Here is a 27956-nt window from a genome sequence, read left to right on the forward strand (position 1 = left end):
GACTTTCAGCATCTCAGCCCTCCCTTCTCTTCTTCTCCACCAACACTGAAGCATGTGATCACCTTTTCTGTTCAAGACTCAAGCCATGTGGTCCTGTCCACCATTAAACCATCTTTCCAAGCAGCCTCCATGTCTCCAGTGTTTTTTTCCCCACTTGGAGCCGAACCCAGAAAGACATTTCTTTCAACAGCTGGAAAACTTAGAGAAAGATAAAACAGAAGGAGTGGGTTATACTGGTAATTATGTTATAGTGAAAGGACATATTGACACAAATCAATCTAACCTTTGCTGTTTGCTTCTATTAAGAATTGCTTGTGCTATTTTACTACGGTTAGGAATTATTTGTTAGGAATTAATTCTGTAAACCTCAAATTGTACATTTTGCTATTTGGTTTCTCGCTTCTGTTATTTGCTTCAAAGCTACACACATCCTTGGAGATGGAACAAAAACAGTTATCCAGGAACATCCTGCTCCATAGATAAACAGGGCCATAGAAGAGGGCTGCCTAAGAGCACGAACACACAAGGCTACAAGGGATGCTCTGTAAGATAACAAAGCATGGACAAAGAATGCTCCATGGATAAGGCGGGCATGGGCAAGTCATTGCCCATGTTGGGTGACAAACGTTTCTCTCTGGTTGGCTAAATTTGGATATAAGACATTGGTGCTAAACTCACATGTGTGGCTTTTCTCCTTGCATGTTTGTTATCTATATGCATATGGAATAAGTCTACCCAGCTCTTCTTTGTACAATAAAAGCTGTTGTTTTCCAACCCACATTTTGGCATTCTGGTGACTCAAGTGCAGTTTTTGGACCTTACAATATTATTTTGATATAAATATATGGCAGACAGCAGTTATTGTCTACAGAAATAATTATATTATCGTACAAAAGTGAAGTTGACTGAAGCCCCAGAAGCTGTTATGTGATGCTTTAGTCCAAGGGTGTCAAACTGGTGGCCTATGGCCCAGATGTCTCACATGCAGGCCAGCTCCGTGAAGAGAAAAAATCATTGCAATATACATTATGTGACGGCAACGTGATGCGGTGAGTGTGACACTCGTGCTTTAGTCCAATGGAGATCCATAAAATAGCAAGATGAATTGAGATCAAAATCTTAGAACCAGAGTTTGTGATGGGTCCAAAAAGGGCAGGGTAGTGGCTCAGCAGTTAAGATACTAGGCTTTTCAGTGGAAAACTTGCAGGTCAGGTTCAAAATCTAAGCAACACCTGACGGAATGAGCTTGCCCCAGCTCCTGCCAACCTAGCAGTTTGAAAGCATGCAAATGCTAGTAGATAAATAGGTAGCACTTCTGTGGGACAGTAACGGTGCCACGTGATATCATGCTGGCCACATGACTGCAGAAATGTCTTTGGACAGCAGTGGTTCAATTGCCTTGAAACGGAGATGAGCTCTGCCCCTAAGCCAGCAACCGCTAATGGAGTAAAATCCATAGAGACTTCTTTACCTTTTTATCATTTTCGCTAACAAAAATTATACTTTGCAGATATAGCGGCTCCTCGTCCTATGCAAATACGATGCATTTGGTCTCAGATGGTTTCACAAAAATAGGATAAACATTGAATTGTTGCTGATGTCACTTACCATATGAGCCTCCAATTGGTCAAGGATTGAAACACAGCCATCATGTGGATTTCTACTCTGTCATTTTAAAGAAACAATTGTTCACCGGAATAAACGTATACACTTGGTGGGCTTTAAATGACAAAAAATCAGGATGCAAGATGATTTCTCTGCATATAGATATATAGGCAATAGATTAGTGGAGTTTTTGTTCCAACACACCCAACAGCAGTGTGGCTTCACAGAAATCTCTGGTTCCTTTGGAAAATAGTATAGATTGTCCTTGACTTATAACCATTCATTTAGTAACCTTTCGAAGTTACAATGGCCCTGAAAAAGTGAATCATATGAGATGTTTGACAAACTAATAAGTACAAATACAAAATACAACTGTTGCAGCATCCTCATGGTCATGTGATCAAAATTTGGATGCTCGGCAACTGGTTCATATTTCTTTTTTTTTTTAAATAAAGAATTTTATTTTATTTTAATTAAACAAAAAACACAAAAAAAGAATAATCCTTCAATACATCTTGTAGAAAGTGTGTCGATTGGTTACAAATAACTTTCGTGCATTTCTTCCATAGTCATTACTTGTAGTTCATAATAGATTATACACTTTAAATCAAAAATCTTTATATATCTTACCATCAATATATCACAATTCTCATTTGACTACAATTATTTGAATGTGCTTCTGCCTGAACTTATTCATACTTAAAAACACAACCACATAACGGCGCTTGTTAGCTATTTCAAAAATCCTCCAATAACATTAGACTTTTATGACATATTCTAAGTAAAAATCAGTTAATAAAGTTTCTAAGCTCCCCCCCCCCCCGCTGTTTAGAATATTATATCCAAGTTGCTTTTACCAATACCAGAACATGTATATATTATTAAACAATATCCATTAACATTTCCTTGTTGTTATTATAATTAGCTAAAAGTCATTTACTATTTATATCCCAACTCCTCTCGTCACACCCAAAAAATAAAAATAAAACATTACACCTTTATGACAAAACCTAAATAGAAGTTTGTTGGTAAAATTTATAGGTCTTTTTCCCAGGTCACAATTTACAATCTATATCCAAATTTCTTTTACTAGTTTAACAATACATAGTATATATCATTAAGTTGTATCCATTATCATTCCATTATTGTTAATTATAGTTATTTATGAGATCAAAATTTGGATGCTCGGCAACTGGTTCATATTTCTGATGGCCGCAGAGCCCCTGGTTTATGTGATCCCTTTTGCGACCTCTGACAAGCAAAGTGAATGGGGAAGTCGGATTTACTTAACCTGTGCTAATAACTTAACAACTGCAGGGATTCACTTAACAACTATGGCAAGAAAGGTCATAAAATGGGGGCAAAACTTACTTAACTGTCTTGCTTAGCAACAGAGGACTCAATTGTGATTGAAAGTTGAGGACTACTGGTATTGTGAAACCATTTTGAAGAGTGTAGCTAATGAAGTCTTTTGATGACTATTTCAACATATGTGAAGCGTATTATCATATCATCTTCACCAGTTGCAATGAAGTTGTTGAATGAATTTTGAAATACTTGAAGGCATGTTGATTGATTTGACATGAGAGTAAGCATCGCTGAGGACAGTAATCCTACTGTCATCTGTGCCTTAGACATATCTGAGACTTGAATGTTGCCTCATTCATCTGAATTTCCTTACAAGTTCTACTGCTTTCTCTATCAAGGCTAAGATTCCCTTGAATCTGAGTCGGACACGTTTGTGATTTTTCTTGGCAGCCATATAAAATGACTTGGCATTTGCTGCTTCTAGGTTTTTTTATTTTTCCATTTTCGGAATTATTGTTTGGATTCCCTGAGGAGCACTCTTTTAAGTTAGGGTCAACCTTGCCTAGTCCCACCCCAAGATCAACTAAAATCAATTAGGTGCTGCAACATTTGTTCTGTGTGAGAGAGAAAGGAAAGCTGAGTGTGTGGATTTTGTCATGAATATGTGTGATTGTAAATGGACTATAATAGTTTTTTTATTTAAAATGTTGATCTGTGGAACAAAGCAAAATTTGTATCGAAACACCAACGTAAGCACCCTGCTTATGTTCCTATACTATTTTTTTAGATATCAAGTGGGTGGGTATATAAATTCAAATAATAAATAAATATAGAGAAGACAGAAAGATGAAAGGAAGGAAGGGAAAAGAAGGAAGAGAGAAACAGAAAGAAATGAAGGAAGGAAAAGAAAGGAAGAGAAAGAAAAAGAAAGAAAGAAAAAGAAAGAACATGTAGAGAGAACAAATATTTTTCTGCCTCTTCATTTTGTAAGAACATAAAAACTTAAATAATTGGATCCAATTCTAGGACCTCTCCTTTACTCACAGATCTCTTATAACCATCACTTGCTCAAAGTCTCCTTTTCATTCTTAGAAAATTTATTTAAACATTTATACTTCACCTTTTTGAATATCACACACTTTAAAAGGCAACTAAAACAATCACAAAAATACAGTAACATTCAAAGAAATCGCTTTTCTTTCAAGCACTATCTGTCAGGTACTGGATCAGGAACTTCAAGGTCTGGTGTGAAAACAGTTGCAGTATTTGGAGCCATGAGGTTGGTTGAGTGTTTCTGTTTAACGAGGGGCAACACTGAGCTGGTAGGATTTGGGGGCAACTGTCAGAAATCCAGATGTTGGTGAGGTATCAAGGTCATCAGGACCTCCCAATGGCTTCAGAGTAAAATGCTGCAAAATAGTTGTCAGGGTGATAAATATCATGATGTCTATCAATTTCTTGCCTAGACATTCCCGCTTGCCTGCAAGCAAAAATGAGGAAACAATCATTGATTTGTGGCAGCTTGCTTAAAAGAGTAAAATGTCCAACAATGGGGATATCAGATATAACAAACTTAAGACAAGGGAAAGCCCCAGGCATTTAATAGCTACGGTATTTTTGACATTTAAGGTAATCCTTTCTACATTCATTTGGAAATGTGTTGGCTACTTTTCTATTTCTGTTTTCAAAAAATGTGAATAAAATATACAATTGGTCTAGAAAAAGCATAAGCAATAACATGATTTTCTCTGTTGATCTCAGCTCTAAAATTAGGATATCTTTACCTGTGGAAAAAGGGATGAAGAATTCACTCTTTCTCAGAGCTCCCTTTTTGTCCAAGAAGTGCCCAACATCAAATTGTTGTGGGTTAGGGAATTCTCTACTGTCATACAAAGAGGATTTCAGAGCCGGAAATACAGTAGTTCCCTAGTTAGACAATGACAACTTCAATGTTGAAGATATTCTTTTCCAAGAAACAAAGAGAAAAACATTCTAGCAGAAATGCACATACACCAAGATAAGTCCATTTTTGTGCTAGAATAGTTGATTTGGTGTTTGATACCCCTCTAAAACAAATAATATACAACACTGATGCTTTGATATGTATTCTATTATATTTTTATGTTATTTATTTATTTGATTTGTCAATCATTTACAAGATAGTGGGTATAAGAATACACAGTATATATGAAGTACATATTGATCGTATATTAGAATAATGTAGTAAATAGAGCATTTTTAGTATGTTGTTATTATAGGGTTTTCTATATTTGTTCTTTGAACTGCCCAGATATGAAGAAAGAAAGAAAGAAGGAAGGAAGGAAGGAAGGAAGGAAGGAAAGAAAGAAAGAAGAAAGTTGAATAGCTCTCTGCTATATCACTATGCAGTGATATAAAGCTTATACATCCCTGTTACTTAACCTAAGCATTTCTCACATTTTAAAAAAATCACATAATCATATAATTCCTTATGTATGTGACACATATACACACCGTTGCAACGTAATATACAAATCATATACATATACACATTTGTATACATATAAAAATCAGGTCTAGGTATGGTATTTATATATTTGTCTTTAAGAGGTAAAATTATTATATCCGTAATTTATATAGAGTATGAATGAAATGGGTACGAATAAATGGGGACAGCAGGACAGGGACAGTAGGCACACTGGTGTGCTTATGCACACCCCCTTTTTGGACCTCTTAGGAATGGGGTGCGGTCAATAGTAGGCAGTTTAAGGTTAAAGTTATGGGGATCTGAAGATGTAACAACAGAGTCAGGTAGTGCATTCCAGGCATTCTATAGTCAGGATCTTTCTATAACGATCCTGGCTATAACCATCATAATTCTTAACGAGCAGAACCAACAGAGAATTGTGGGGGTTTTAATTCAACCAGCATAGTGTATACCAGGATGGAATGTTATTATTCTGAGATAATTAAAATTGGCCTGGGTAGAATTGCTCTGATGCCTAAGAATGAGTAGGCTAATTCCAGGTATGTAATAGGCTTGAGATCCATGATTTAGGTATCGCATAGAAAGAAGCTCTCTTCCTAGTAGCTACTACCAGCCCTGAAAAGCTTATTCTGAATCCTTTAGCAAGGACTATGTGAATATAAACACAGGGGCACCCACCAGCCATTCCTAATGATGCATTGCGACTGGACGTAGCTGTAGTAATGTATTACACTGATGTGAATAGTTGATGTATCAATAGTGTTAAATATTTCTGTTACAAGTGCGTGGAATGCTTACTGAGAATCAGCCACCTTTCATCAAGAATCACACATATTTGCTTGGGACTGCAACTCCCAGAATTCCTTTGGGCATGCATCTACCAGTTTGAAAGGATGCCCTATGGCAGAGTGACACAATTTGTGATTGAAGCCTGGGAAACGGGCCCCCTCCTCAGTGAACAGGAGTGCTGATTTGCCACCAGTCTACCAAGTACTTGGAAGGCGAGGATTGGGCAGCCCAAGCAAAGGACAGCTAATGACTTAAAATCCAGCTATCAACACACCCTAATCAAAATCTAAAAAGCCACTTATAAGAGGCACTATAAATACCACACACAGAACAGCACACACTCTACTAGAGAGAAGTCCCCTGAAGATGGGCTGCAACACGAGTCTGAAAGCTTGGAAGATGAAATCTCTGGTCTGGGTGATTGACCCAGATTGGATCCTACAACATTTATCCCGGGTCACATATATTCACCTTCATTCGTGAATTTGTTTTGAGCAATGGATCTGACTTTTAAATGACATGCCCAAAGTATTTTTTTTCTTAAAAAAGGTAAAGCCAAGTCAAAAGCTAAATTTGATATATATTTACTGCAACTGCGATTTTTTAAGTCAAATGGGTGTATTCTCATACATTTGTCTTTTCTGCCAAATTAGCAATTATAATGTGGCTGCTAATTAAGAAGGAATGAGAACATGGCAAGTGTGTACAAAGCTCTAGTTGCAGATTGTATGTGGCAGCTAGACTCACCTTGGGAATGAAATACTGCCTGAAGAAAGTATCCTTGTTCACAGCATGTGGCACATTCAGTGGCACCAGAACTAGGCACCGATGAATTTCGTGGATTGCAGCATCCGTGTAGGGCATCTTATCAAGATCTGCCATGCAGGGTGTTTGGGATGGGCCAATCACAGAATCAATTTCTTGAAGAATTTTCTCTGGATAGAAAAATGTGGATTTTAGCACAAACATCCCTGCAGAGTTGGCTCCATAGCTGAGCAAAGACATCTGTATAGTTCTCCATATTAAGAACACCTAAGAATATTCTGATACAGTGGAATCGAACAGTGAAATCTTTATCTAACAGTTAAAATGCCATGGTATTTCTTGGTTTTCAAACCATTTTTATCAATGTACTGTATGTATTGAATGCAGTGGAGTACCCCAAGGCTCTGTTTTAGGCCCAGTACTCTTCAACATCTTCATCAATGATTTGGATGAGGGAATAAATGGGGAACTCATCAAATTTGCAGATGACACCAAGCTGGCAGGAATAGCCAACACTCCAGAAGATAGCCTTAAGATACAGAAGGATCTTGACAAACTTGAACATTGGGCACTATCTAATAAAATGAAATTCAATGGTGAAAAGAGTAAGGTTCTACATTTAGGCAACAAAAACAGAATGCACAGGTACAGTATAGATGATACCTTGCTCAGTAGTAGTAACTGTGAAAGGGATCTTGGAGTCCTGGTGGACAACCATTTAAATATGAGCCAGCAGTGTGCAGCAGCTGCCAAAAAAGCCAACACAGTTCTAGACTGCATCAACAGAGGGATAGAATCAAGATCACGTGAAGTGTTAATACCACTTTATAATGCCTTGGTAAGGCCACACTTGGAATACTGCATTCAGTTCTGGTCGCCACGATGTAAAAAAGATGTGGAGACTAGAAAGAGTGCAGAGAAGAGCAACAAAGATGATTAGGGGACTGGAGACTAAAACATATGAAGAACGGTTGCAGGAATTGGGTATGTTTAGCTTAAGAGAAAGAAGGACTAGGGGAGACATGATAGCATTGTTCCAATATCTCAGGGGTTGCCACAAAGAAGAGGGAGTCAAACTATTCTCCAAGTCACCTGAGGGTAGAACAAGAAGCAATGGGTGGAAACTAATCAAGGAGAGAAGCAACTTAGAACTGAGGAGAAATTTCCTGACAGTGAGAACAATTAATCAGTGGAACAGCTTGCCTCCAGAAGTTGTGAATGCCCCAACACTGGAAGTCTTTAAGAAGATGTTGGATAGCTATTTGTCTGAAACAGTATAGGGTTTCCTGCCTAGGCTGGACTAGAAGACCTCCAAGGTCCCTTCCAACTCTACTATTGTATTGTATTGTATTGAATCCTGTTTAATAGGATTTTGATCTCCAAGTCCCATTTCATCAATGTATCCAGTTAAAAGTAAGACAGTGTATGCCAGGAATACATACATTGGTAGGAATCTTATTTGATTCCTATTATGTAAAATGTATAATATTTTCTATTACTAATCATTGATTACAAAGTCTAAATAAATTCTGGCAAAATGTTGCCTGTATTTGCTGCAGAACTATTCAAAATTGAATGGCGAATGAAGGAACAACAATAACTCTGTTTTATAACCTCAGATTTTTACTCTGTTTTTCTTTGTATTCCTTTTCTTTTTACCATTGGTTTCTTTTTTAACTTTGCATTTTTACTATTTCTATATTTATTTTAAAAAGCAAAACCAAAAAAAACCCACCCCTTAGTGCAAACTCAGAAAAGTAAGCCTTCTGAGTTTACATTTGTTTTCACCATGCACGGTAAGCTTCTCTATGAAGCTTAAATAGGCAAGTCCAATATTATTATCTTACCGTGTACTTTTGGATATTTCATTAGAACCAGAAGTCCATATTTTAGAACAAGGCTGGTTGATTGTGATCCTCCAGTGAAAAGGTCTAAGGTGCTCCTCACCAAACCGGGAAGATCAAAGGCAGAATGACAGTTCTGTTTCTCCTGTACAAAGTGTTGGGATAGAATATTTAGAAAGGCTTTGTTGACTTTAACAAAGTTACTTTAGATTTTATAGGTTTCCATCACACAAAGGCTGAATTCACACATCTTCATATATGGTGTCTTTTTTTTTTTGCTTAGAATGTTGTATGAACCCTTTGAGATTTGTAAGTAATAATTTAAGGCTTAGTGTGTTCTATGAATTAATTGTGATTTATTCAGTAAACTATGATTAAGCAAACATTGGCCCAATATAATGTGAGTCTCATCTCTATGTGCCTGTGTGCCAGTGGTGGGATTCAAATTCTTTTTACTACCAGTTCTGTGGGCATGGTGTGGCTTTGTGGACATGGCAAGGGAAGGATACTGTAAAATCTCCATTCTCTCCCCACTCCAGGGGAAGGTTACTGCAAAATCCCCATTCCCTTCTGATCAGCTGGGATTCAGAAGGCAGAAAATAGATGAGGGCGGGGCCAGTCAGACATGGTATTTACCAGTTCTCCAAACTACTTAAAATTTTCACTACCGGTTCTCCAGAACTAGTCAGAACTTGCTGAATACCACCTCTGCTGTGGTGGCACATATCTCTCTCTCCAAGGACATTGCTATATTTCACAGGATTGGAATGTTTTAATCAATAGTTGGATATATGGTATTCCAGACATGAACAAACTCAGAATAAATAAGTTATAACCCAGTGACTTGATCTGGAAAAGAATCCAAGAAACGCATGCAGAATAGTTGTGCAGTACCAGTCTCAGTAATTCAAGAACGGTCTAGTCTCTAAAGACACTTTTGGAAGCTAAGGATACAATCTCCTCCACCTACCTTCGTTAGACCATACCTATAACAGATGTGGTATTCAGCAGGTTCTGACCAGTTCTGGAGAACCCGTAGCAGAAATTTTGAGTAGTCCAGAGAACTGGTAAATACCACCTCTGACTGGCCCTGCCCCTATCTATTCTCTGCCTCCCAAGTCCCAGCTGATTGGGAGGGAATGGGGATTTTGCAGTAACTTCCCCTGGAATGGGGAGAAGATGAAGATTGTACAGTATCCTTCCCCTGCCACACTCACCAAGCCATGCCCACCAAGCCACACCCCCAGAATCGGTGATAATTTTTTTTTGAATCCCACCACTGACCTATAACTATTAGAGACAGGAGTGAAAGAAGACTGAAGGTAAATCGCCATCATCCTTCCTTGGTCTGCCTGAAACGTTTAAAAAGTTGAAAACAAATATTTTAAACATTTGTGCTGGCCTCAAGCATTCCTCAACTGATCAGGAAAGAGAAGTGATGGGGAAAGTGATATTTAACCCATTTTCCACTTGAGTGCTGTTATTCCACTGGCAATTAAATTCTACCCTGACCCTTTTCCTTTTAGACTTCCATTTATTCCCCCACGTAAAAAATGGCAGAAAGGGAATTTAATTTTCCTTTTTTACTATTTTTCTCCAAACTGGTTAGGAAAGAGTTGAGCAAATGACAAAAGAGAACAGCTTTGGCATTGGGGTTGAGGGGAAAAGGGGGAAATTACATCATCCACATCTAATTCTTGTGCAACTGGTGTAATAAATGTAAAGAATTACACAAGCTGTCTCATTTATATAATGATGTAATAATGCAAACTGAACAAACTACTGGCTCTAATGGATGCCTATGGCTTTAGTTTTTAAGAAAGTGTTTTTTTACAAAGTCCCAGCCTAATGGATTCCTTCTCTGCAGCTACCATTTTCACTGGTTCAATGAAACATTATGAAATAGGGCCAGGTATCCAGACACCTGAGCCTCACCAAGGTGGGAGGGAGAGCTGTAGGGCCAGGAGACAAGTATTCTCATTAATGAGAATCTGCCCCCTCCATAGAGCCAGTGTAACCACTGTAAATCATTCTTAGAATAATATTCAAAACCTTACATAACATACAATAACTTTTCCATTTATGCATATGTCTACATAACGATGAGATTTTCTTGTGATATTAAAAAGATACGCAAAGGGTGCAAGAGTTTGCAATAGGTGGTATTCAGCCAGTTTTGACAGGTTCTGGAGAACCGGCAGTGGAAATTTTGAGTAGTTCAAAGAACCGGCAAATAGGCTGGCCCCGCCCCTGCTGCCTCCCAGCCTTCCAACTGATCTTCTTTTGTTGCCCTGAACAGGAGAACGGAGCTGGAAAGCAGGTTAGTGGGGTGGGGAGGGAATGGGGATTTTGCAGTAACCTTTCCCTGCCACACCCACCAAGCCATGCCATGCCCACCAATCCACGCCCACAGAACCGGTAGTAAAAACTTTTGAATCCCGCCACTGGTTTGCAAGTGCAGCCCAGAATTGAACACAGAAAAGCTGACCAATATGGAGATGCTACCTTCCCAAACTCTCTAGGTTTATTTCTCACACATTTTTTTTAAATTATCAAAAGCCAAGAGATCCCTGCATCCCAAGACTACTAGCATTGTCTACCATGCTCAAACCTCCCCCTCCTTTTCAGTCCAGAAGTAGTGGTAGGAACAAGATGAGAAAGAAAGAGATTTCCTACCGCGCTGCTCTCCTCTCCATTTTGCCTCAACATAAATTAATACGCAGGGAATTCTCCTCTGCATTATAGATATTATTTGTCGCTAGTTTTTTTTCTGGGATTTTAAAGTTTTCCTTAGTCTAATCAACAGCTCTGGGCATTCTTTGTGCTCTCCCATCTAATTCTATTCATGTCCAATCCTTGTTAGCCTACATTATCCTACTTATCTTAATGTAAAGATCAGATGCTGTCATCTGTGGGCATCATACAATAAAATACACATTATTCACTCTCTCCCTCCATCATCTATGGTCTAAAACATCTGTGTCAAACTCAATTACATTGACAGCCGCATCAGGGCTGTGTTTGACGTCGGAGGGCTGGGCAGCCATGGCTGACTGGGTGGGTGTAGCCAAATGGGTGGGTGTGGCCAACTAGGTGGGTGTGGCCAGCTTAACACCACTTCCCAAACTGCTGGCATGTTTCTGCTTCGCACCGGATAGACTGGGCTGAAGCCACACTGGCCTGATCTTTCCTCTTTGCATTGGGTAGACTGGGCCGAACCCATGCCCCAATATTTCCTCTTCACATAGGGTAGACCCTATGTGGGCCGGATCCGACCACATCACGGGCTGGATGTGGCTCGCGCCTTGAGTATGACACCCCTGGCCTAGAAAATATAAGATCAAGAACGAAGATCGGTGCTTATGGAGTCTTGTCTCCTTCAGTCGTCCTGCTACCATGGCGGTTTACCTTAGCTATTAAATAAGGTTGACCTGCGGGGTTGCCTCAGAGATCGTTTGAGCCCCATTACCTGCTCCATTTTGATAAGAAAGGCATCAATAAAATCTCTTGGTTGCTTAGGCTGCAGAGTCTCCTGGTGCATATCCACCTGCCTTGACACAAACTGTTTTAACTCCTTTGTATTTTTAAATATCTTCTGATGAGATCCAGGAAGATAATCCAAGATTGTTGGGAAAATATTGTACAGCTGTGAAGACAAGGGGGGAAAAGTCATGACGATGCGCTAGACTGGTGTTTGTCAATCTCAGCAGCTTTAAGAGGTGTGGAGTTCAACTCCCAGTGGAGTTCACAGCCAGCCATTTCAGCATTCATTCGTTTGCAGCGGGGAGAGAAATACCAAGCGGGTTGATCCTTTTTCTCTCCACATTCCTAATGTTTGCAGAGTTATCCTAGCCCACCTCACAACTGGATTGGAAGTTCCGTTGTGTGATCCCCTCCTATACTTGCCTTTGCCATTGTGCTAGATTGAAGGTCTGCATTTTCATCCAACAAGTGAAGGAATCTCAGGAAATCCTTGTCCTCATAATTAAAGCGTTTCCCAAAGGCAATTGAACACAAGATGTTGGTGGTTGTCTGCCTGAGGAAACTGGTGGGATCAAATGTCCTTCCTGCCAATGGACAAATACATTATTTCCAAACCGGAGACGAACATCTTAGATTACTAAACTCTAATCCAGGGGTATCCAACCTTGGCAATTTTAAAAACTTGGCGACTTTAACTCCCATGGCTGGCTGGGGAATTCTGGGAGTTGAAATCCACAAGTCTTAAAGTTGCCAATGTTGGAAACCCCTGCTCTAGTCTAAAAAGAAGGTACATTGCTGGTTGAATGTACTTTTTGCTTATACATCCATTATACCTAATAGGTAGCGGTGAAATTCATTTTTTTTTACTACTGGTTTTATGGGGATGGCTTGGTTGGAGTGGTGTGGCTTGGTGGGCGTGGCTACGGGGGGGAAGGATATTGCAAAATCCCCATGCCAGTCAGAGATGGCATTTGCCGGTTCTATGAACTACTCAAAATTTCCGCTACTGGTTCTCCAGAACCTGTCAGAACCTGCTGGATTTCACCTTTGTTTTTGGGGTGCACCAAGTGTTCCTAGCTTTTTCCTTACTTTTCTAACTTTTGCTTCTTGAGTCTAGTTCAGGGGTGTCAAACCCAATTTCATTGAGGGCCGCACCAGGGTTGTGTTTGATCTCGGGGGGCCATGGTGGGCGTGGCCAGCTCAATGTCATTTGTATTAGGGGCGGCCCTCAGAAGCTCAGTTTCCAGCTGTGATGGCCTCCTGCAATCCTCTGCCAGTGAAAATGGAGCTCAGAGGGCTGCCCAAAGCACTGCCGAGCTCTGTTTTTGCTGGCAGTGATACCGCAGGCCAGTCCTTCATTGTCTCCAGGGTGGCCCCATGGCCAGATCTAAACACCACAACCCCCGGGATGGATCTGATACCCCTGGTCTAGTTCAACGGGTTTGCTAGACAAGATCACCTTGAGCAAGGAACTGAATTCTTACCATTTGTGCTTTTCAGTCTGTCCACTAAGAAACCAGCCTCTTTCTGGATTTTCTTCTCAATACTCTGGCCCATGCCCAACATGTCCAGCGTGGTCTCTGCAAAAGGACGGAGTTGTTTCCATATTTCTCCATTGCTGAAGCCAATTCCTGATGAGACCAAAGAAATGAAAAGGAATGGAAGAGGAGATTGCTCACTATGGTTGAAAAGGCGGTCACTGGATTTCTTAAAACACATTGCACAACGGGTGTATTTTTACAATGCTAATGAAAAAATTCTTGTGCGGCTTTGCACAATTGTTTGTGATGGAGAAATATGAGGCCATGCAATGTGCACTGTTATACCATGGAAATAATTAAACTTTCTGACCCTCTGATCTAACAGTGTGTTTCTGATCACCCAGCAACCAGTCTTGCCTATCCTTTGCTACTTGAGCCTTTTCAAACTGTGTATTGAATCTGGAAGCTTCTTCAGGTTAGCAAATACAGTAACTACCAAGCAATGGCCTTTCTTTTGAACTATGCTTGGTTTTCAAACAAGCAAACTAAAAGTCAAACAAACTCTAAACAGGAGTGTCCAACTTTGGCAACTTTAAGACTGATGGACTTTAATTCACAGAAGCCTAGTCCCAGAAGTTCATCCTTCATGCTGGCTGGGGAATTCTGGGAGTTGAAGTCCACAAATCTTAAAATTGTCAGGGTTGGAAACCCTTGTTCTAAAACAATGATTCAGTACTGTGGTTTGCCATATAATGGATTTTATCAGAAGCTTTTTCAAGTAAAGCTATAGACCAGGGGTGTCAAACTCAAGGCCCAGGGGCCAGATTCGGCACATGGGGCTGCCCTGGAAACAGTAAAGGACTGGTCTGTGGTGCCTCTGCCAGCAAAATTGGAGCTCAAGAGGGCTGCCTGAGGTGCTTCCGAGCTCCATTTTTACTGGCAAAGTGTTGCAGGAGGCTGGCGCAGCCAAAAACAGAGGTCCCCAGGGCCATGTGTGGCACTCCCAAACTCTATTTTGACTGACAGAGGGTTGCAGGAGGGCGTCACAGCTGAAAACGGTGCTCAGGACCCCTTCTGTGCTGGCAAAGCACTCGGGCCGCCACAGGCACTGACACAACAAGTTATGTCAAGCTGGCCACACTCACCCTGGCCACGCTCACCTTGGACTTCCAAGGTCAAACACAACACCAATGTGGCGCTCAATGAAATTGAGTTTGACACCCCTGCTACAGACTATATCTTTTCAAGCCATCTATTCAAGGAAATATCCAAATATTTCTATTTTGGTGGAGGTGGGGGTTGGCACCTTTGAGTTAGTGACTGTCAGGATAATTCCCTGTAGTTTTCTTGCCAGGATTTCAAAAGTGCTTTGCCATTGCTGCTTCCTAAGGCTGTGAGTGTGTGAATTCACCCAACTATCTTTGTATCTGAGGCAGGATTAGACCTTAGAGTCTACCAATTTCTACCCTGATGCCTTTACCACTACACCAAACTGGCTTCCATTGTTCAACAATGATTAATGTGCTGCTAAAATAAAAATAATAATAATCATTATTACTCTGCAGTTTCTGATTCCGGCCATCACATATATATAGCAAATCTAGCTTGAGGCAGAATTGACTTTTTGTTGTCGTTGTAATTTAAGACCTTTCTTTAAACACGCTCCTCTGAAAGCCTGATACTTTATCACATTCCCAGTAAAAGTGGAAGAATGTTCCCTTCGGTTTACAGCCTTGCCAGCATCTCACTGAATATTGAGAAGATACATGTGAAATTTCTATTGGGGCTTGGTGCCACCAAAGTACATTTTTACATTTTCTTGTAAATCACTTCTGGTAGATTTATCTGGAAGCTTAATTATAACGTTTTGATATTTTCACTTTCGGGTGCATGTAAGAGTGTGTGAAACACTATATGTATGTACTACAGTACTGCGTCTCCTATTTAGATAAGGGGGAGGAGATCACGGTGTTTTGTTACTGCATGATCTATCATGTTAATGTTCTCAGCTTTTTCACTCGGACCTCTGATATGGAAGTTGTTTTGCCTGTTACAATCTCTAGCATCAGGCAGGAATGTTAATATACATGTTATCTTCTTCAATTTATTTTATGCTAGAGGCACTAACTTAGTTCTTTAATCAGAAACCTGACCAGCATCTAGCATTTTCCTTGATAAGTCTTGCACCAGTGATGAATTCTTTCAGATATAGAGGGATTTCTCGACTTATGACCACAATTGAGCCTAACATTTCTAAGTGAGACCGTTATTAAGTGAATTTTGCTATGTTTTATGACCTTTCTTGCCACAGTTGTTAAGTTAGTAACTCGGTTGTTAAGTGAATCTGGCTTTCCCATTGACTTGGCTTGTCAGAAGGTTGAAAAAGGGGATCCCATGATCCCTGTACACTGCAACCATCATAAGTACGAACCAGTTACCAAGCGTCTGAATTTTGTTCCTGTGACCGAGGGGATACTGCCACAATCATATGGGTAAAAAATGGTTCTAAATCACTTTTTAAAAATGCCATTGTGACTTTGAATGGTCACTAAATGAACTGTTGTATGTCGAGGACTACTTCTATTTACCCCCAAAAAGTTTTTTTAACTGAAATAAAGGATTTTTTCCCATTCCAGCTTCAGGCCCTGTTTAAAAATTTTAACTAAATGCTTAACAGAATTAAAGTCCTCTTTGCAACTTGGCCTCATTTCCACTGGAGAAGGGCTGCTGGTTGTTTGTCTTCAGCTCTTTCATGTACATTTTAATCCCTTTTTGTTTTGAAATCCCTTCCTGGTCATTGTGCGTTTCTTAAAAGTCTTTAGAAAGGAATTCAGTGCAGACAAGCAGTTAAAGGTAAGATTGAAGAGAAAGCATTCAGCTGTTTTCAACTGAGGCTAAACTACAGCCTTCAGGGTCTTTTTAAGAGTTTGAGACACCTAGGGCAGAAAATTTATTGGAAGATTTCCCCCCCACCACACATTTTCCTCATTTCATCCCATTTAATCTAACTATTTAATGTAAATATTTGTCCCATTTAATGTAACCTGTAAGGTAGGGACATGGTGGCTCAGTGGCTAAGATGCTGAGCTTGTCGATCAGAAAGGTCGGCAATTTGGCAGTTCGAATCCCTAGTGCTGCCTAACAGAGTGAGCTCCCGTTACTTGTTCCAGCTTCTGCCAACCTAAAAGTTCGAAAGCATGTAAATAGGAAATAGGAAAAATAGGAACCACCTTTGGAGGGAAGGTAACAGCATTCGGCGCTTAGTCATGCTGGCCATATGACCACAGGGATGTCTTCGGACAACGCTGGCTCTTCAGCTTTGAAATGGACATGAGCACCGCCCTCTAGAGTCGGGAACGACTAGCACATATGTGCAAGGGGAACCTTTACCTTTAATGTAACTTCTCTCCATTTCTTTTTAATGGTATACATTGAAATCAATATCCAAGTAATAATGAGGGCAGGGGGAAGACTTAAAATGATGTTTGCTGATGTATTTTAATTCAGGGTTTTACAAATTCACTAACTTTAATTCCAGGGTTGAAAAACACTGCTGTAACTGAATAGCTTTGCTGCCTTGAATAAAGGGGAAATGGGGGCTTAGCGGTTTAAATGATGGGCTTCGGAAGTAGGCAGTTCAAAACCCAACTGCTGACTGGTAGGGTGAGCTCCCATCATTTGCCTCAACTCCTGCCCACCTAACGGTTTGAAGGCATACAGATGTGAGTAGCAATAGCACTTTGACTTACACACTGCTCCAGAGAACACTTCTATTTAAGCCATCTCAGAAAGAAAGTATGCTATGACTCTAAAGATCAATCACTATCCCCCTATTCATGGAGGACTTGGAAGAGTTCAGTGGAAAATGCTGGGTTTTTGAAATACCTAGTGAGAGTGATCTCTAAAGAAGTAACAGAATAACAGAGTTGGAAGGGACCTTGGAGGTCTTCTAGTCCAACCCCCTGCTCAGGCAGGAAGCTATGCCATTTCAGACAAATGGATGTCCAATCTTTTCTTAAGTGATGGGGAACTTGTAGTATTTTGGTACTTGCTAAACCATAAACCTTAATGATTCCAGAAAGCATTGCCAATAGCCTCATTCAAAGTTCAACAATATCTGAGGGCCAGATTCCAAAAAAGATAAGAGAGACAAGGCCTTAACAAAGAAACTACACAATAAAGTAATTTGGTTTACATGGTTGTTGCCAGAAAGAATGTTGATCTTTTGGGAGGGAAACAGGATAAGAATTAATACAGTGCAGGAGGAGGAAGCCTTCATTAAAAAGAATTTTCCTCTCCTAGAGGACGAACATAGCGAAGGTAGTGGAAGGGACACTAAGGTGCAAGATAAGAAGGAGTGGGGGGGGGGCTGAGGCTTCCTCTGGGGACAGGGATGAAGGAGCAATATCGAAAAGGCTCAGATCACAAAAATAAAAGTATTGGAAATAATAGCAATTGGTGATACTCTAGAAAGTGACAAAGGAAAATGAATGAACACATGGTTGACAATATAGAATAAGACCTTGTTTTCTGCTTATCTTTTATCTTTTGTTTTTAAGATTGTAAAAATTGTGAGTTTTGGATGGGTTTCTATCACTAGTGTGGGAGCTGCCAAAATTTTTTGTATCCCCTTACCTTTTCCCATATATATATAAAAACCAACAATATCTGAGGGCCAGAGTGGGTTGCTCCTGGTTTTACTGTCGGTTCACTTTGCATGCGCATCAGATGTGCACTGCAGGCGTGCACGCAGTTCAATGTAAATTGTTCTTCGTAAATGCAACAACATGCAAACAATGGCAGTGGCGACCGAGGAACTGGTTTTGAGGCATGGCCAGCCTGGGTTGCTGCCAGTTCTGCGATCCAGGCCAAAATACCACTACCGGCTTGGCTGAACCAGGCCAAACCGGGAGCAACCCATTTCTGCTGAGGGCATAAGGATTCCCCACCCGTGTTGGTTGAGGTTGGATGTAATGTGTGGCTGAAAAAGAATGGTTGTTTTCTGAAATCTACTTTTGTTCTGTCTGGAGAGTTGATCATGCCTGTGTAGATTTGGCCTCTTTTGTGGTTAATCCCTTCAAACAAACCTGTTCCAGTGCTGGCTTTCATAAGGATGGGAGATGCTCCTCTGTCACTAAAGTCATCTCCTTGTGCAACCAAGGCCTCCATCACTACGTCATGTCCATAAAGCACCACAGCTGGTGTAGAGCCCAAGTAGATGGTGAATATCGGTCCATATTTCTGACTTAGCTGTAGAGGAGAAACCATAAGCTATGGTGTGACTTAGTTTCATTTGGCAATAGTTAAAAGTAAAGGTGTTCTGAAGAACTGGGAGCTATTATGCACATACAACTGTTCTAGAACTTTCTCAAGTAGCTTTCTCTTGTTTCATAGCTATTCAAACAAGGCTGCTAATACATTCTTCAGTCACATAGATAAAGTAAGACTTCTCATTTTTAGTGCTCCACTGTAGACTGATACTAGATAATAGTAATGTCAGCCTCTGCTTTGCTGCTTGCTTTCGGCTGCCATTGAAACGGGGAGGGGGGGAGATAATATGGTATTTGGGAGGGGAAGCTTAAGCACAGGAGTGAATAAAGAAGGGAGTAATTTTCTCACCATCTACTGCGCATGCTGCAGATAGTGGAATTGCCGCCAAGGCCAACCGTCCGGCATACCAACCTGATGATGGGTTTTGAAGCTGCAGCCCACATGACACCTGGGGGTGTGCGGATTGGACTGGGGGTTGGGGTTACTAGGGGGAGGGAGTTGGGTCACATATTGATGTCTATGATTACGTGCGTTTTTGCCTCAGATCTTGCTTTGCTAGCTGCTTTGTACTCATAACCAGTAAAAGTACTCTTAATTCTGAAAAATGGAGTTGAGTGGTTTCTTTCTTGGTTACCGATGGAGGTTGCCCTGACATTAAGCAAGATCTGAGGGGGGGTTGGGGTTCGTTCATCTTGCTCATCACCCCCAACCCCAGTAGCAGCGGCCGCCAGAGCCATCCCAAGAGGGGGAGGGGGTCCCCGCAGACGCCGGATGGTCAAAGTTCCTCCACTTGGAATGAAATTCGGTGGGGAGGCAAAAGATTTAGGTTTTTTTCTAGTTCAAGTGTGGAATTACATGCATCAGTTTGGCGAGGATTTGCCTACAGAAGAAGCCAAGGTAAGAATTATTACCCTGGCATTAGAAGATAGAGCGGCTGCTTGGATGGTTGCTCTGCATAACGCTAATTCCCCCCCACTGAGAGATTACAATTGGTTTATGGCTGCCCTGAGGAAATGCTTTGATGATCCTCTCACAGAGCGAAAAGCCAGAATTAAATTTAAAATCCTCACCCAGGGAAACAGGCCAGTTGCTGAATATATGCAAGAATTTTGTGAATTGTCTGTTTATATGAGGGGTTGGTCCGAACAAGCCCTGTTGGATGGCTTCATGGATGGTTTAAACAAAGATATATAACAGAACTGTGTAAATAGCCCCCCCCCCCCCGCACATTGCAGCACTGGTATGAATTGGCAGCGGGTGTAGAAATTGATTTGGCCCGAGACAAGTACCGTGATGACAGTGAAAAAGAGAAGGCTACTTCCCCACCCCAAGGCCCTCCAAAGAGTTCCAAAAGGAGGGAAAAGTTGGTCTACTAGCAAGCCCCGAATCATCACCTGTTTCCGTTGTGGGAAGGAGGGGCACATCGCAGCAAACTGCCGCACCAAGATGGGACCAAAACCTACTACTGGGGGAGAGAGAAAACCAGACAAATAACCCGGGAAAAGAAGGGAAACCGCCATGAAAGGGGTGGAGCCGACTACGCAGTTCCATCCCACCCTAAGGGAGGAGGAACCATCCTCCTCATCGGAAGAAAGTGAAACCGAATCTGATGACGAATGTCTGGTAAGTTCCCGATCGGGCCCCATGACTATCCCAGTAGAACTAAAAGTGCCCTCTACTGGAGCGCAAGAAAAAATGCTGGCCCTCTTAGATTCAGGATGCACACGTTGCATCGTTATTCCTGCGGTGGTGGAAAAACTGGGGCTGAAATTGAGAACTTTAAAAGTTCCCATTGCTTTTTGCCAGCTGGATGGCTCAATAGCTGGGGGGAGCCCTGCCCTGCCCATTTTGTAACTGAGCCAATAGACATGTGGATGGGAACTCACCAAGAAACTATAAGTTTTATTGTCGCCCCAGGAATGGATCGGCCTCTCATACTAGGATTGCAGTATTGATATTCTCCCAGGGGGGAAACTTCCAAAACCCCAAATCTACTCAATGACCCCCCCGTGAAATAGACGAATTACGGAAATTTATTGATAAAAATTTACGAAGGGGGTTTATTGAACTGGCCAGGCCCTGAGTGGCTGCTCCAGTGCTGTTTAGAGAAAAAAAAAGATGGCTCTCTTCGCCTCTGTGTGAATTATAAGAACTTAAATGCGGTATCTGTACACAATGTTTACCCCCTCCCTCTGATGAAGGACATGTTGGCCCATGTGGGTAATGGGAGGATTTTCACAAAATTGGACTTAAGGGAGGCTTATTACAGAGTCAGGATTAAGAAGGGAGATGAATGGAAAACTGCTTTCAACTGCACACTTGGTTGTTTTCAATTCCGAGTACTCCCTTTTGGCCTACAGGGGGCACCAGTGGTTTTCATGCAACTAATAAATGAAGTTTTGCATGACCACCTATACCAGTGATGGCGAACCTTTTTTGGCTCACGTGCCACAAGTGGGGGGAGCGCAGGGGGGTCGAGTGCGGGCGTGCCGCACCCACAATGCAATGCGCAACCCCCCCATTTTTACATGCTTTTTTCGCCCTCCCCAGGCTCCAGGGGCTTTATAGGAGCCTGGGGAGGGCAAAAAGAGCCTCCCCCGACCCCCCCGAGGCCCTCTGGAGGCTTCAGGGACCGTCCGGAGGCTTCCCTGAAGCCTTCGGAGCGCTTAAAACCACCCTCCGAGCAACCCGGAAGTCACTTCCGGTTTGCTCGGAGGGTGGTTTTAAGCGTTCCGAAGGCTTCAGGGACGGTCCCTGAAGCCTCCGGGGGGTGGGGGAGGCTCTTTTCGCCCTCCCCAGGCTCCTATAAAGCCTCTGGAGCCTGGGGAAGGCGAAAAATAGCTTTTAAAAAGGTGAACTCAGGTGGCCAGTGTGCGCATGCGCGCTGGCTAGCTGACAGGGTAGGGCCTCGCGTGCCCTGACAAATGGCTACGCGTGCCACTTGTGGCACGCGTGCCATAGGTTCGCCATCACTGACCTATACAAAGGCGTGATAGTCTCTCTCAATGACATCCTTATTTACACGGAAACACATGAGGAACACGTGACATTGGTGTGTTCAGTTCTCAAAAAACTCCGCGCAGCGGAGCTTTACGCCAAATTGTCTAAATGTGAATTTCATTAAGAAAAAATTGACTACCTTGGTTATTGCATCTCCCACAATGGCATCGAGATGGACCCAGCTAAAGTCCAAGCCGTTACCGAATGGGCACCCCCCCGCACCCGCAAATAATTGCAGAGTTTCTTGGGATATGTGAATTTTTATCGTCAATTTATTCCATCCTTTGCCAGCATTGCGCTACCCATTACAAATCTCCTAAAATCAAAAGGAGAGGCCAAACCCAAACCAGGGAAGCTATTAAAATGGACTATGGAATGTCAGGCCGCATTCGAAAAACTAAAGCGACTCTTTGCAGCTGGACCCATTTTGAAACACCCGGACATGGATGCACCATTTATCGTTCAAACTGATGCTAGTGATGTGGCGGTGGGAGCAGTATTACTTCAAGCAAAAACTGACGGGCACTTGCAGCCTTGCACTTACACCTCCCAAAAAACTGACAGAGACGGAGAGGCGATGGGCTATATGGGAAAAGGAAGCTTTTGCAGTCAGGTGGGCTTTGGTGACCTGGCAACATTTCCTTGAGGGAGCTAAACACCCTTTTGAGGTGTGGACTGATCACAAAAATTTGGAAGCGTTAAAGACCCCTCAAAAGCTATCTCCTAAACAAATGCGCTGGGCGCAACATTTCAACTGATTCAATTTCACCCTAAAGTACATCCCTGGGGGAAGAACTTTATGGTGGATGCATTATCCAGACTCCCACAATACAACAGTTCCAAGTTGAGCGTGGTACTTCCAGTCATCCCAATGAAAAGTCTTGCTGCTCTAATGGTTACCAGGAGCCAAAGCGACCCTAAGTTGGAGGTCACAACAGACCTCATCTGCAAACTCAAGGAAAGCCTTGAGTCCAACTACTGGTTTAAGGAACATTCAGATGAATGCACCATGAAAGATGGACTGGCCTGGATAGTCGCTAAATTATATGTTCCTGCAAGCATGAAGTCTTTGGTGTTATGACGAGCTCATGATTCCCGCATGGCAGGGCATTTTGAGTTTGTGAAAACTCTGCATCTCATCAAAAGACAATTTTGGTGGCCCTCTTTGAAAAAAGACATTGAATCATATGTGGCCAGTTGTCCTGTATGTGCTGCTGCTAAGCGACCTCCAGGGAAGCTCCAAGGCCTGCTTCAAGGTGTAGCCCATCCTGAATTCCCGTGGAAGGAAATATCAATGGATTTCCTTGTCGAATTACCTGAGAGTCAAGGAAATACTGTGGTCTGGGTAGTCACGGACTTGTTTTTTAAACAGGTTCATTTTGTGCCTTGTTCCAAGATCCCTTCAGCTAAGTCCTTAGCTAAATTGTTTATTACACATATATACCGTTTACATGGAGTGCCGGAGCGCATAATATCAGATAGAGGGGTACAGTTCACCTCCCTCTTCTGGAAGGAGTTTTTGAAGTTGATTGGCTCCACCCAGGGGTTAAACTCTGCCCACCATCCTCAGACTAATGGAGCTTGTGAAAGGACTAACTCTGTTTTAGAGCAATACCTCCGATGTTTTATCAATTATCAGCAAGATAATTGGACTGAACTGTTACCACATGCTGAAGTAGCGTACAACAACTCTGTGCACAACAGCACCGGTTTCACCCTGTTTAGACTTGTCTTTGGGCAGGACTTTGTGCCAATCCCAGAATTGCCCCGTGAAAAACCACAAGTCTTGTTCCTCTCAGAGTAGAGTGACTAGCTCCAAAAGGTTTGGCCCATAGCCCGAAAGACATTGGAGGCTGCTCATTGAGCACACAAGAAACAGGCTTACAAAAAGAGGGTGAAAGAAAGGGAATACAAGATTGGAGATCAAGTTTTTCTGTCTACCAAATTTCTCCAAACTACCCAAAAGTCAAAGAAATTAGGGCCTAAGTATGTTGGTCCGTTTCCTATTGTGAAGATCATTAATCCTGTTTCTGTACGGTTGGAATTGCCGAAGTATTTCAACCCCATTTACCCCGTGTTTCATGTTAACCTTTTGAAACCAGTGCACACCTCCTCTGTTCGGGCACCCATACCGCTGCCTCCTGCCCCTCTTCTCATTGAAGGAGAGCAACATTTTGAGATCAAACAGATTTGGGATTCCAGGAGACGTAGAAATCAGGTTCAGTATCTGGTCTCCTGGAAACATTTTCCCCCATCCCAAGATGAATGGGTTGATAAGTCCCATGTTAGAGCTCCTAGACTTTTGCGGAAATTCTACTCTACCTATCCCGATAAGCTCTGACTCATATTGCCATGCATATGTCTAATCTGTCTTGTTCCAGTTTTCTCTCTACGTTTTTTTCCAGGGGTGATGTCCTTTCCTGACGGAAGGCCGGATGTCAGCCTCTGCTTTGCTGCTTGCTTTCGGCTGCCATTGAAACGGGGGGGGGGGGATAACATGGTATTTGGGAGGGGAAGCTTAAGCACAGGAGTGAATGAAGAACGGAGTGATTTTCTCACCATCTACTGCGCATGCCGCAGATAGTGGAATTGCCGTCAAGGCCAACCCGTCCGGCATACCAACCTGATGATGGGTTTTGAAGCTGCAGCCCACATGACACCTGGGGGTGTGCGGATTGGACTGGGAGTTGGGGTTACTAGGGGGAGGGAGTTGGGTCACATATTGATATCTATGATTACGCGCGCTTTTGCCTCAGATCTTGCTTTGCTAGCTGCTTTCTACTCATAACCAGTAAAAGTACTCTTAATTCTGAAAAATGGAGTTGAGTGGTTTCTTTCTTGGTTACTGATGGAGGCTGCCCTGACATGTAACTTCTTCTTTGGCCACCAGCAGAAACCACATCCTGCTCTTTATTCTGTAGGATTTTTAAAGTTCTAAGTACTGTGTGATTCAAAAGACCAGGGCCCCATCAGAGTCATTGTCAGACACAAGAATTTATTGATCTTTTAAAATTGATTGCTCTTACTGTCAGAAAATTTCTCCTTATTTCCAGGTTGAATGTCTCCTTTATCAGTTTCCATCCATTATTCCTTGTCTGGCCTTCAGGTGTTTTGGAGAATAGCTTGACCCCCTCCTCTCTGTGGCAGCCCCTCAAATATTGGAACACTGCTATCATGTCTCCCCTGGTCCTTCTCTTCACTAGACTAGCCATACCCAGTTCCTGCAACTGTTCATCGTATGTTTTAGCCTCCAGTCCCCTAATCATCTTTGTTGCTCATTGCTTGCGGAATATGGTGGTGGTTTCATTTGGGCCTTATCCTGTCATCATCAGAGCTGGCAATTAGAACAACTTTTAGTTCTAACTTTTAAATTTGGTCTACAAGACATTAATTTAGACCTGCTGATAAAAACTCCTGGCGGCTCACTAATTTAGGAAGGATATCAGCAATAGGGAGAGGAGAGATGGGGATCAGGGAAATAACTATATTCAAAAGATAAAATAGTATTGTACATAGTTTTGGTTCTGACCTCCTAACCCTGCTTTTTTCCATCACACACCCACTGATCCCAAGCATGTTATGTCTTGCAGCTCTTGGAAGACTTTCTGGAAAACCTTCTCCACACCTGTGCTAGAGGTTCTTGGAAAACTTTCTCCATACCTGTGCTAAAGGCAGAATTGTGCTTGAGTTAACTTTTTTCCCTCCTTGTTTGTCATGTCTTTTTAGATTTCAAAACTGTATGAAGGGACTATGAATTTGCTATGAATCATTTAAGTCACTCTGGGAGCTTTCTAAAAGGGCAACATTTCTTCTCCAGCCACATTTCTAAGTGCCAGCCACATCTGTTACGTGCTACTTGTAGGCAATGGACACAGTTTTATGCGGCTTTACAGATTGATGGAATAACAGAGTTGGAAGGGACCTTGTAGGTCATCTAGTCCAACCCCCCTGCTCAACCAGGAGACCCTACACCATTTCTGACAAATGGCAGCCCAGTCTCTACTTGAAAGCCTCCGGTGATGAAACTCCCACAACTTTCAAAAGCCAGCGCCAAAGCCAGACTATCGCCCAGTGTTCTTTGCCTCACCCCTTTCCAACTGTTATGTGCTCGTGAGACTGAACAGTGAAAATGGCCTCGGTCAGAACGATATCTGGGAATTCCTTCCAGAGGCATTTTCCTCTCACCCCTTCTTCTATATCGACTTTCCTTCTCATTCCTCCCCTCTTGCCCGGCTTCTCTGGGGTTCACTCAACTGCACGAGACCACAACAGCAGCACAGGTTCTCCCTTTCTCTGAAACGATACTCCCAATTTGTCAAGAAGGAAAAGATATCCAGTCTGAGCTTCTTGGTGTGTTGCTGCCTGATCTGAGTTGAGCAGGATTTTCTCCCAGTTAATAGGAGACAGAAATGGTTATGAACCTGACAGGATAATCTTATACCCAGTATCTTTTAGTTCCATCATGGCGAACCTGTGGCACGCAGAGCCCTCTCTGTGGGCCCGCCAGACATTGCCCCAGCTCAGCTCCACTGCACATGCATGTACACCTCCTGCTGGTTTTCAGACCCATGCCACACATGCATGGGTGGGTGGGGTGCATGTGCAGGGGCGCTCGCATTGCATTTTGGGAGTTTGCATGCATGTCCGTGCGCCGCCCCCCCCAGCACCCTTTTTTGGGCCTGAAAAGCTTCCTGCACCAACCTGGAAGCCAAAAGGGACCTGGGGGCACCATGCGAGCCCCCCCTCGGTGACCCGCTTTGGGTCTGGAAAGCCTCCTGCACCATCCTGGAAGGCAAAAATGGGCGAGTGGGGAGGGGCTCATGCACAGGGGGTGCTCGCATTTTATTTTGGGGTTGTGAGCACTTGCTTTGGGCACTCAGCACCAAAAAGATTAGCTATCACTGTTCTAGTTCCTTGCTGCAATTATAATGCATTCTTTCTTGAACTAGAAACCCTGGAAGTGACCATACTTACATTCCAACCCAAGAAGATTTAACCAATATTCTCTCTTTCAAGTAGCACTCTAATATGTCATATTTGATGCCAGTATCTAGTTTTGTACAGCTAGTCCTCGATTTACAACCGTTTATTTGGTGACCAGTTACAATGGCACCGAATAAAGTGACTTATGACCATTTTGCACACTTAGGAGCCTTTGTAGCAGCCCTGTGCTTGTGTGATCAAAATTGCTTGGCAACTGGTTCGTACTTATGACCGTTGCTGTGTGCCGGAGTTATGTGATCACCTTTTACAAACTTTTGACAGGCAAATCCAATGGGGAAGCCAGATTCACTTAACAACCGTGTTACCAACTTATCAACTGCAGTGATTCACCTAACGACTGTGGCAGGAAAGATCGTAAAATGGAGCAAAGCTCGCTTAATAAATGTCTCTCTTAACAACAGCAATGTTGGGCTCAATTGTAGATGTAAGTCGAAGACTACCTGTACAGCAAATCAATTATCAATCAGTCAATCAGTCAATCAGTCATGATCTCCATTGTGCTTGTTTACCTTCTCCAAGGATCTGGGGAAATTCTTGGTATCCAGCTGCAGAAAGTTTCCAATCACTGGCAGAGGGAAAGGGCCCGGAGGCATCCTTCTTCTTTCAGGAGTCTTTCTCCAGATTGCAATTAAAAGAAGGCAGGTCCCACCGAGCAGAATACTTGTGAGTCCGAAAGGTTCCATCGCGGAAATCATGAGTCAAAAATCTTAGAACTGACTGAAATCTGTTTCATCACCCAAGATCTAGAAAACCATCTGTTGCGTGAAGGAGGAGCTGCCGTTAGCCAAACACATTCAAGTAAAACAGATCCTGCTGCACCGACAGGTCTTAAATCTTTTGCCAGCTCAGATTCCTCTGGAAGTTCCCTGTGTTTGTGAAGAAAGCTTTGAGTATGTGCCCCTACTGCTACAGGCAAATGCACGCAACTTATAAAACATT

General features: G+C 42.3%; 1 protein-coding gene and 1 long non-coding RNA gene across 3 annotated transcripts in view; one reads left to right on the forward strand and one right to left on the reverse strand.

Annotated features, from left to right (window-relative positions):
• LOC309383025 overlaps positions 1-27956 on the forward strand; it is a 904876-nt gene that overhangs the window by 20475 nt on the left and 856445 nt on the right. The gene's annotated exons all lie outside the window — the stretch shown is intronic.
• Positions 2057-27714, reverse strand: LOC309383023 (cytochrome P450 2H1-like). Its single transcript, XM_081935107.1, has 9 exons — positions 27527-27714; positions 18830-18992; positions 13746-13892; positions 12685-12845; positions 12248-12424; positions 8782-8923; positions 6917-7104; positions 4698-4839; positions 2057-4393 (listed from the first exon to the last, which is right to left on the reverse strand). Exons 1-9 carry the CDS (start codon positions 27710-27712, stop codon positions 4212-4214), a joined length of 1488 nt encoding a protein of 495 aa, XP_081791233.1. The 5' UTR covers positions 27713-27714; the 3' UTR covers positions 2057-4211.

This window comes from Natrix helvetica (assembly GCF_964273705.1).
Source record: "Natrix helvetica genome assembly, chromosome: 1".
Classification (NCBI taxonomy): Eukaryota; Metazoa; Chordata; class Lepidosauria; order Squamata; family Natricidae; genus Natrix; species Natrix helvetica.